Raw genomic sequence first — 11,058 nt, 5'->3', positions numbered from 1 at the left:
TGGCGGGTGCGAGGTCACGCAGCGGGTTGTGACCACATTATTTACAGCAGACGGAGTGAAAGAGGGGGCCCAGTGTGAGGACAAGCGCAGCCTGTGATGCCTGCTTTTCAGGCGCACACGCACATGCAGGGCGAGTGGGTCATGTATGTGTGTTTCCCAGCCGGAGTCTGAAAGCCTCTCCATTAATTTCCAGCAAAACCTTCAGAGAGCGTCCCACTCGTCCTGAAATCCACGGGCATCGCCCTGCGCGGTCCCGGGTGAAGGGTGCTTCCCGGAACCTCCCAGGGAGCCCGCAGGCCTGCCTTCCGAAAGCCGGATGCTCACTCGTTAACGTTGAACCGTATTTTGTTCGCTTAACGGCAGCGTTCCCTTTCAGGTGTCCCTGCTGCAGAATGAAAGTGTGGAGAAAAACAAGAGCATACAGAGCCTGCACAACCAGATATGCAGCTTCGAGATCGAGATCGAGAGACAAAAGGAAATGCTGCGAAATAACGAATCCAAAATACTGCACTTACAGGTAAGAGGCATCGCCTGGCCGGACGGAGGGTGCCGGGCGGACCCAGGACAGGGCTCCTCCCTCCTTTCCCAGGAGCAACACCATCCCTCTCTCTGCCTTTGACCCACCGTGTGTGCAGCAAGACTCACAGCCCGTGATTTAAAAATTAGCCCTTTTAATTTTGAGGATTTCGTGTTCATCGGTGGTTATGTGTAAAGTTTCATTTCCCATGGTGAAGTGAAGGCAAGCTCTCTTGTTCCAAATTTCCCAGTGATTCTCGGCTCCTCACCCAAGTCCCCTTGGGTCCAGAGCAGCCATGGGCAAACTATGGCCCGCGGGCTGGATTCGGCCCGTTTGAAATGAATAAAACTAAAAAAAAAAAAAGACCATACCCTTTTATGTAATGATGTTTACTTTGAATTTATATCAGTTCACACAAACACTCCATCCATGCTTTTGTTCCGGCCTCCGGTCCAGTTTAAGAACCCATTGTGGCCCTTGAGTCAAAAAGTTTGCCCACCCCTGGTCCAGAGCCAACAGCACTGGCCCTTCGCTGCCTGGGCAGAGGCAGGCGTGTGGCTGGGCCTGGTGAGAGGATGGTCCCCGCCTGCTGCCAGCTCGGTCTCCGAGGCCCTTGTCGGTGTATCGTCATGGTGGCTGCTGCCGGCACAGCGCTTGCTCGTGCTGTGCGTGCGTCATAGACACCCCGGGGCGCGGCCAGATGGCTCCTCCGGGCTCTGCTTGGGTGCTTCCCCGCCTCCGGGAATGCCTCTCCGCCTGCTTCAGCCCTGGAGGCTGGTCAGCCTGCCTTCAGGCGCAGCACAGGGATTCGTTAAGAGCTTCATTCGTCTGGACTTTGTGCATGTCCAGGGATGAGGAAAAACGCTGAAATGCTAGGTTGTGTTAAGAAAGGTACAGGTCGTTAGCGCTGAGTAGCCAAAAGGTACAGCGTCGTAAACCAACAGCACGCCTCCTGCAGGACGTCCCTGGTGGTGATTTTTGTGTTATTGTTGTTTTTTAATCTTCACCATATTTTTAGGAGGATGAAGAATATATTGGTTTTTTTTTTTTATAATCCTTTTTAGAACTATTTAACATTGCTTTAAAGAGACTTTGTTTTTTTTTTAATCCTCACCCGAGGATATTTTCCCATTGATTTTTAGGGAGAGTGGGGGGGGTGGGAAAAGAGAGATAGAAACATCGATGTGAGAGAAACACATTAATTGGTTGTCTCCCACATGTGCCCTGACCTGGGCTGGGGATCGAACCTGCAAGCCAGGTACATACCCTTGACCCGGGTATCTAACCCAAGACCCTCCTGTGCACAGGCCAATGCTCTAACCATTGATACACCTGACCAGGGCCCTCACCCGCCTGGGGCGCAGGATGAGCCATTTGTCGTGAACCTGCTCTGTTTGACTTGGGGCTCAGGGGCGCATGGAGAGGCTAAGGAAGTTACACCGGTTAAAAATACCAACAGTGCCCTGGCTGGTTTGGCTTGGTGGATAGAGCGTCGGTCTGCAGACTGAAGGGTCCCGGGTTCGATTCCAGTCAAGGGCATGTACCTTGGTTGCGGGCACATCCCCAGTGGGGGGTGTGCAGGAGGCAGCTGATCAATGTTTCTCTCTCATCGATGTTTCTGACTCTCTATCCCTCTCCTTTCCTCTCTGTAAAAAATCAATAGGATATATTTTAAAAAAAAAATACCAACAGCGTAGGAAACATGGAGAGGTAGTGGGTTCAAGTGAACCAAGACGTTGGAATCTGATGATGAGGTCATAGTCGCCCTCACCGGAAACCTCCGGATTCTCTCTGCATTCACTTCCTCTTTCGGTGAGAAAGTTGGAATTTAATGTCCTTTTCTGAAGAGCTTAATCATTCCACTGCGTGTGAGTTATATTTAAAGCTGCTGTGACTGAATAAACCCATGAGGGCTAAGGAAGGCCGAAGCCAGGCTGCGGGATGGTGAGGTGAAGCCACAGCGGCCGCCGCGCACTAATGTGGAGGGGCTCGCTGGTGTCCTCCGGAGAGAGGACCTGGGGACAGGCGATTTAAATGGGGCTCCAGCCGGCTTGACCTCGGCTCCCCGCAGGGTCACGTGGCATCCAGCCAGGAGCGGAGTGCAGCTGATCGCTGACCCTGCTGGGAGGTTCCAACGCGCGCTGGAGGAGAGAAAATCTGTCTGTCTCAGTAGACGCGAGTCTTCTGAGCCCCACGGGCTGCGCGCCAGATGTGTCTGTCAGCCAGGCGCCTCCTCTGCTGTCCTGCAGGCCCCTCTCCAGCCGAGCCCGGCGCGCACACACCTGCCGTTACTTCCTTCCTCGGCTCAGACAGCCCCCGCCCCGCCCCAGCTGCCCGGAGAAGTTTGTCTTAGATGCTGTGCTGTGGCCAGAAATACTTATATGACCGGCCACTCTGTCACCCGTGTGTCTACAGCGCGGAGAAATGGGTCTTCTCCCCCACTTTTTTCCTGGCTCTGGCTCCTCCTCAGACACCTCAGGTGTCAATGCCGCCTCCTCCAGGAAGCCTGGCGGACCCCACCCTCTCGCTGTCCCACAGCCCCATGCACCGGACCCACCCGGTGCTCTGACCCTCCAGTGGGCCCTGAAGTCCCGGACGCAGCGGCAGCGCCTCTGAGCAGAGGGTTCCCACGGACAGGGATGCAGACAGACGACTCAGGTGGAAGTGAAGAGTGTGTCAGCTTAATATCGGACGTTTTAAAGAACCTTTTCCGTCATTAGAAAGGCAGCCTGGCTATTCTGTGAGGCCAGGTCCCGCTGTCAGGAGGGTCTGGGAGGACCCAGGCTCTGGCAGTGGCGGGTCTGGGACAGGCGTGTGCGGTGACAGAGAGGCCCAGCTGCTGGCTCGGACGTGCCCGTGCGCGAGGAAGGGGCTGGTGCGCTGCAGGGTGCCCACGTGGTGTGTGTGCGGCCGCAGTTTATCTCGGCTCCCGAATGCGTTTTCCTGAAAGCCCCACGCCTGCGCCTGAGATCTGTTCTCCTGGGAACTGCAGCTGCCAGGTGGAGCCTGCTCCTCGGGAGTGAAGCCACCCTCGCGGGCTTTTCAGCGATCGCTCGGCCTGGCCCGGCCTCTGCTTCAGGCAGTGCTGCTCGGACCGATGACGGTCATTTGAAAGGGCGGTTTCCCTTGCTGCGTGCAGCCTCCTACAGAACTGGGTTGAGCCTTGTCTGTGTACCCAGATGCCCGTGAGCGTGCCCGCGTTCCAGAGCCGGGCCTTGCTGTCCGTACGGGAGCTCATTGTTCAGACACCACAGCTCTGTCCTTGAGGTGACCACACGCCCACAGGCCGCTGTCCCAGGCCCCTCCCTGGGGGTGGGGAGTGCAGGAGGCTCCACGAGACATGCGTGCGGGGCGTGTCTTGGGCCAGGCTCCTGGCTCCCTCGGCGTCACTCACGACCGCCGATCACTACAGGCCTCCTTTACAGTCCCTGGGAGCCCCGCCTGTCACCTCACAGGCGCCTCAGGTATGGGGCTCACTAGTGTGAAGAGGGCTGTGCCCCAAAAGCAGACTCGGGGGCCAAGGGAATGCCCACAGCCCCCGCCTTAGAGTAAAACAAGTGACGGGCATAGGAGGCGGAATCGTCTTTCCTTTTTAAACATGAGCCCATGCCAGGCTTTCTTGGAAAGAAGAGGAAGAGTAACACTGCTTTTGCCCCAAAAAAGTAAGCCATGTTCATTCCTGCGTGGTTAGTAACAGCCCCCAGAGGTGCTGAAACTCACGTGTTTAAAAATAGGCTTTCAAAAGGGGAAGTGAATTTGCCCCCCCCCCCCCAGTTTAATGGGGCGCCTTGCCCAGCCTCCAGGAGCTGTATGTCACAAATGCACATTCTTTTTAGAAGTGAAAACCCTTTAGGTCCCGGCTGGTCTGGGCAGCGGGCATGCCAGTCCTTACCTGGAGTGCAGGTCTCGTTCCTCCAGTCCCTGGAGAGATGTAAATGGTCTGTGTTTCTGGGAGGAAAGGTTTTCTGAATTATCTAAATTAAAATAGCAGAGCCCGGCCCTCGTGGCTCAGCGGTTGAGCATTGACCTATGGACTAGGAGGTCACAGTTCGGTTCCTAGTCAGGGCACAGGCCCGAGGGGTGGGCTTGATCCCCAGTGTGGGGTGTGCAGGAGGCAGCCAATAAATGATTCTCTCTCTTTCTCCCTTCCTCTCTAAAATCAATAAAAATATTTTTAAAGTTAAAATAGCGTAAAGCCAGGCCTCGCTGTCAATAGCACGTGTGGGCCAGCAGTGTGGTTTCTGTGGCCTGGAGGCCGTGGGATGTGGAGCAGGTAGCAGCGGCGGAGGGCATCCCCTCACCCCCCCACCCCACCCCCGCCAGGGCTCCGTTCCCTCAGCCCTGGGCCCAGGCAGCCAGGGAGGAGGCCCCCGCTGATGGCTCGAGTGCCTTTCGGGACAGGCCTTCCGACAAGGCCAGTGGTGTCCTGCAAGCCATCAACCTGAGACCCCCCCCAGGACAGAGGGACGCGGGCTGCCTGCCCTGCCATCGGCGGGTGAGACCCTGTGCTGAGCTCGGTTCCCTCTGGGAGCGTGGACCCTCATCCCTCGTGTCTCCTGAGATTCACGAGAGGCCTGTGTGCAGGGGCAGGTGCGGGGCTGCCCTGGCCCTGAGCTGGCCGCTCCGCTCCTACCCCGCCTCTCAGTGGTGGCGCGGCGTCTCCGGAGAGCGCTAACTGTGTTTGTCCTTTTGATGCCTTTGGTTTGGAAGCGAGTAATCGACAGCCAAGCAGAGAAACTGAAAGAGCTCGACAAGGAGATCCGCCCCTTCCGGCAGAACTGGGAGGAAGCAGACAGCATGAAGAGCAGCGTGGAGTCCCTGCAGAACCGGGTGACCGAGCTGGAGAGCGTGGACAAAAGCTCAGGGCAGGCAGCCCGCAACACAGGTGAGCGCGGGCGGCGGGCAGTGCATATCTGAGGGGCCCTAGTGTGGGTTGCGGCTCAAACTTGGGGGGTAGGCGGTCCCCTTGGCACCTGGGGCCGGACGTCTGTTACAGGTGCAGCGTGTGCCCCGGCGGCAGGCCTCCTGCTGAGGCATCTTTGGCTGAAAGAAACGGGTCCCACGGACTCGCCCCGTCCATGCGAGGCCAGTGGGGGGTGCAGGTGGAGGGCAGGGCCTGCCAGGCGGTGCTCTTGACGCCCACGTGTGTCAGCTGGCGGTTCTGGGCCTGTGGCTCGGGGCTGAGTGAATGTTCGGTGTTTGCGGGAAAAGCCTGGTGGTGAGAGGAACGCGGGGTTGGACTGAGCTGCACGAGGACGTGAGGTGGGAGAGGAGCCACTGGAACTCGGGGCACAGATGACCCCGAAGATGGGCTGGAAGGACAGGGGCGCCCTCCCTGCCCCCAGCGGCTCCCCGTGGTGGATGCTGCAGAGGTGCCCGGGGACCCCAGGCTGGTGATCTCAGCAGCTGTCACCTGGGTGTGTGGGCCCGCGTCAGGTCAGCTGCGTGTCGTTCGCCCTCCACCGCCAGGACCCTCGGTGGTTTCTGTGTTTAGTGCAGACACTGGTGAGGGTCGGCCTCTCCCTTTCTGACCCGCTGACACCCTCCCCTCTGTCCGCTCTGTCCGCCCGCCAGGCCTGCTGGAGTCCCAGCTGAGCCGGCACGACCAGATGCTGAGCGTCCATGACATCCGCCTGGCCGACATGGACCTGCGCTTCCAGGTGCTGGAGACCGCCAGCTACAACGGCGTGCTCATCTGGAAGATCCGCGACTACAAGCGGCGGAAGCAGGAGGCGGTGATGGGGAAGACGCTGTCCCTGTACAGCCAGCCCTTCTACACCGGCTACTTCGGCTACAAGATGTGCGCCCGGGTCTACCTGAACGGGGACGGCATGGGCAAGGGCACGCACCTGTCGCTCTTCTTCGTCATCATGCGCGGGGAGTACGACGCGCTGCTTCCCTGGCCCTTCAGGCAGAAGGTGACGCTCATGCTCATGGACCAGGGCTCCTCGCGGCGCCACTTGGGGGACGCGTTCAAGCCGGACCCCAACAGCAGCAGCTTCAAGAAGCCCAGCGGGGAGATGAACATCGCCTCCGGCTGCCCCGTGTTCGTGGCGCAGACGGTGCTGGAGAACGGCACGTACATCAAAGACGACACCATTTTTATTAAAGTCATAGTGGATACCTCGGACCTGCCTGACCCCTGACAGCCACGGGGGCGGGTTGAGCAGAAGGCAACTCCTCGGGGTGGGAATTGCTGACTCCACCCGGGCCCTCGCGCTCAGCACGGACCCCGTGGAGCAGGAAGTGCAGAAGGCGGCGCGGCCGGGCCGGCGGGAGGAGCCAGCGGGACGCTTTCCATAGACTAGCAACACTTCACTGAAGAATTCTTTATCCTGCGGCGAGGAACACTGCTGTCGGAGGAGGTTCATTTCCATTTTTAAAGGTCTCATCCATTAAGGCGGAAGACACACCGGCTCCGAAAAGAACCATGAGTTTTCTTCCTGAAACTTGAACACACAAAAGACACACCCACCACATGCACACACGCCTGGGCTAGCTGGACATGTCAGCATGTTACATAAAGAAGAGTTTATGAAATAATAATGCAGTTCTGATATATTCGTTCTAAAGCTCCAGAGTGCAATCTTGTTTCAAATACAGCATATTGTCTATTTTTAAGGCCTCACCTGGTCTCTGTTTTAATGATTTGTTTGTCAGAAGACCCTGAAGTCACCGCGGTCTTTTCTGGAAGTCTCTAAATTCAGAATCATTTTTTAATTTAAAGTTCTAAGATAATGGTTACTGCAGACATTTTATTTTAAAACGTTGATAGACTTATATTTCTTGGAAGAAAATGTAAACTATCCAACACTGGTTATCACTTGTGATAGGAAAGAGAATATTCAATCTGTGTTATTTCTCGTTAGAAATGTAAACCTTCAATATCTGTCGTAGTCAATGACACTACTTCAAATTATTACGAAAGGAAATTGCTCATGGATGCTGTGCATCATTTCAGATTTATAATTGTTTTCACCCTAAAATAGGGCATTAGTTGAACTTCGAAGTTCTGAACAAAGTCCTGCAGGCTTTAAATTGTGCCCACGAGTTCCGACGGTCTCGCTCGCCGACAGCGCCGACCCTGGCCAGCGCCGGGTGGGCGGGTGACGGGTGCTGCAGGTGGCCACGGCCGGTGTCCCTCCATTCTGTCATACTGCTGCATTCTGTTCCGGCCTCCGGAAGTGACATCTTTGCGTAGAGGTGGCGGCATACTGTACCTGTGCCTTACGCTGCACGCTGCTTCCCGACCCAAGCTCTGTGTGCTCTGATTCTAGGGCGTGACCGTGCGGCCAGCCTCCACGACCACTCGCTGTCTCACCGGCCCAGGCAGCTCTGCCCCTGCTGGGGGCAGCCAGCTCCATCTCGGCTTTGGGGGCCCCACTGCTCAGTTACCCCTGATTATCACAGACCCCAAATCTCTAGGCCCAAAGGTGAGCCACCCGGTCTGGGCACAGGCGTGGGCCTCGAGCATTCCAGATACCGCGACCACTGCCCTCGGGAGGGTGGCCTGGGGGCCCCTGGGCCTGGCCTGCGCCCGCCCCACCGGCATTTTCTCAACTCACTGTTTACCTTCTCTCAATGGTCCAACTGTGATTAGAAGCCGAGCCCTGCCTCCCCTCCGCTATGCAGCACGCTCCACGGGTGCTAACTGACGGGTGCTACACGTGACGGGTGCTTCCCAGGCCCAACCAGCGCGACCCACCGCCTGCGGCCGCTTATCCGAAAGCCACCCCCGCGACCAGCCGGCGCTCAGACTGCCTGCCCGGCTCCACGGCTGCGGGCGGCTGGGCTGGGGCCGGGCCGCCGTGTCTCTGGTGCTGCTGTCCGCTGGGTGTGCCTTCGCCCCGTGCCTGCTGGAAGCGCCCTCCCCTCGCACATGCCGCGTCCGTAAGTGACCTCTTGGGTTCCGAGCACCTGCCAGGCCCCAGTTCAAATGCTCAGTCTCGTCTTCTCCCACTCCCAGGACGCTGTGAGGTGAGGCAGTCAGTTCGGGGGGCGTCCCCACTCCCAGAGGAAGGACCTCCTGCCTGGCCTCAGGCGGCTCCAGGCCAGGGTTACCAGCGGGACCTCCTGCGACTTCCACTTTACTAACAAATTGAGAATAAGCACCACTCGGTCCGGCCAGAAAGAAAAACAAAACCATCCCGTTCCCTCCTCCGGGGGGAGGCTGTGGGGTGGCTGCTGGGAAGCACCACTGCGGGGGAAGGGGAGGCGTGCCTGGGGGGCGGGGAGACCACGGCCCCCACCTCCAGGGAGCCCAGAGGACGTGGCGGGAGCGTCCCTCTGTGGCACTGGGGGTGGGGGCCTGTGGCCACTGCTGTGCCATCTCCCCTGCGTATGCTGGGGGCCGCCGCCTGGCTCTGCTCCTCGAGGCCCTTCCCCTTCCTGGCGACGAGAGGGCATCAGACACGCTGTGACAGGTGCACGTTCCCCTCGACCCGAGAGTGCAGGTTTCCCACGGACGGTCCGTACCTCAGAGAAGCCCGCGCTCTCGGCTTCCCTGCAGCCTCCGTCCCGCACAAGCCGCCGTGTGGGGCCTGGGCCGTGTCCCTGAGGGTCTGTCCGGCTGGAGCCCCTTCCTGGGCCTTTTTTAGGAGCAGGTTTTCCCATTTCCAGAGGCCACAGTGACAGCACAGCTGGGATGGAGGTTCTCAGACCTGTCGGAGGAGAGGGTAGTGCCAACCCCGGGCGCAGCTCGGTGTGCGTTCACTACCGAGGACCTGAGGGGCATCGTGGGGGCATCATAACGACTGCTGTCAGGGCCCCAGTGCCCAGCTCCGCGGCCTCCCACGTGGGAACAGCTGGAGCACGGGAAGCTCTTGGCCCCGCGGCTCCTTCCTGCCCCGTGACCTCAGGGCTGTGGCGGGAAAGCTGCCTCCCTGCGTTCCCCCCCGCCCCAGGCCCTTCTGCTGCCCCAGCCCCCGTCACAGCAGAGCGAACGCCCCAAGGCTTCCCTGAACCTGTGGCCCCCCTTGGGACCACAGGGAACACCTGCCTGTCTCGAGGGTCCTCAGCTGCCCGGGGTCGGGGCCCGTGTCCCATCAGCAGCAGTGCCCGCTCATTCTGGGCGGTGTCAGGGTCCCCCATGGCCGGCCCAGCAACCTGTAGCCGAGGGGCATCGTCGGCAGAAGGGTCTGGACAGACCCTTAAACAGCTGAGTCCCCAGGTGGGTCATTCCATGGTCCGGTCAGAGGATGTGGGGAGATAGGCAGGACCCCCCACGCCTCGCACCCCGGGGTCCAGGCCCACAGCCTCTCCAGCAACAAACGGAGTGAGGCCCGCGCTTTTCTGTGCCCGTCACAGACAATCCAGCCCCGGCATCTCTGCTGTCGCCCCAGGGCGGGCCGGGCGGGAGCTCCAGCCTTGCCCCAAAGCGCCCCTCTGTGCTGAGGGCTGGGCAGAGCTGACCTCTATGGGGCTGCAGAGGTGAGCGGGTCCCAGGGGCCCGTCTGCATATGTGAGCGCTGGTGACGGGGGTCTGCCACCCAAAGCCACTTCTCAGCCAGGACCACGGCTCTGTCTGCTGTTGGCCCATCTGGTAGTTGTGGTTTCTCCGAAGTGGAATGTGGCTGCCAGGTCCAGGCCCGGGGAGGCTGGTGGAGGTGCCAGGGTGGGCAGGTGACCTGGTCGCTCCTGTCTCTCCGGGCAGCGCTGGTTGTCACCTGGGAGCCCAGCCGGTTGGTGGGCAGGGGCGGGGGCGGGGGCAAGGCCCAGAGGCATCCTGGGAGCATCGCCGCTGCCCTGGGGGGCGCTGAGCTGTGCTTGCATTTCATTCTCCGCTGCCGCCGTGTCCATGTCGTGTGAACTCGCACAGGGACAAGGTGGGCGTCCGGGCTGCACCGCCCCTGCTGCCGCGGTCGGTGGTTTATAACTCAGTCCCCGTAGACAAGCAGGATGACCTTCAGCAGCAAGCGCGATGCCCCCCTTGGTAAACACAGCAGCGCACGATTCCCAAGGTTCCCCCGCGAGTTCTCTGTGGGCGCATCGCTGACCAAGGGAGCGTGCGAGCCCACGCGCACGGGCGGGAGGCGCTTTCAGTCACGTCCTTTCTCCGGTGGCTCACTCTTCAGTTCTTGCCCCAAACAAAGACCAAAGAAGGCCCATCTCTTATTTGACTGTATTTAATCTGCCTGTTTTACAAACCGCGTCCGGTGCCGCGCGCCGTGAGGGCGTCCTGACTGCACGTGAGTGTGACGACCAGTGGCTCGCGTCCGTGTGTTCCTGCTCTTCTAAGAAAACAACAACCAAGGACCGTGTGAGTTATTGCTCAGCAATAATCATATGAGTTCGTACCATGCCTGGTTTTCTCATAGCATTATCATGTTTTCTATTTTTGTTTACTGTATATTGTGTGTGGTTTTATTTGGTATTTATTTGTGTTTGGAGGTCTTGCAATGTCTTTGTGTTCCTGATGCTAATACTGAAGTTTGTACGAGTATAGAATGCAAACCTGAAATGCTAAACTGTCATTAGAGGCAAATAAACCTGACCAAGGACTCCGTTTCTCCATCGCCCTCTCTCGCAGGTGTGGGGAGTGG

General features: G+C 58.8%; 1 protein-coding gene across 2 annotated transcripts in view; it reads left to right on the top strand.

The window, feature by feature from the left end:
* Positions 1-11,016, top strand: part of TRAF3 (TNF receptor associated factor 3) — a 28,959-nt gene extending 17,943 nt beyond the window's left edge. The window contains exons 8-11 of one of the 2 annotated variants that reach the window (XM_015562799.1): positions 377-517; positions 5,228-5,402; positions 6,092-7,950; positions 8,118-11,016. In XM_015562799.1, the coding sequence (XP_015418285.1) occupies positions 377-517; positions 5,228-5,402; positions 6,092-6,663 (888 nt within the window). In that variant the 3' untranslated portion in view covers positions 6,664-7,950; positions 8,118-11,016. Of the gene's footprint in view, positions 1-376; positions 518-5,227; positions 5,403-6,091; positions 7,951-8,117 lie in introns of those variants that run through there. The other variant, XM_015562800.1, reaches the window with a different exon arrangement.
* The last annotated feature ends 42 nt before the right edge of the window (positions 11,017-11,058 follow it).

The sequence above is a fragment of the Myotis davidii genome, unplaced genomic scaffold (genome assembly GCF_000327345.1).
Source record: "Myotis davidii unplaced genomic scaffold, ASM32734v1 scaffold2798, whole genome shotgun sequence".
Taxonomy (NCBI): Eukaryota; Metazoa; Chordata; class Mammalia; order Chiroptera; family Vespertilionidae; genus Myotis; species Myotis davidii.
This window is presented reverse-complemented; position numbering and strand designations above follow the sequence as displayed.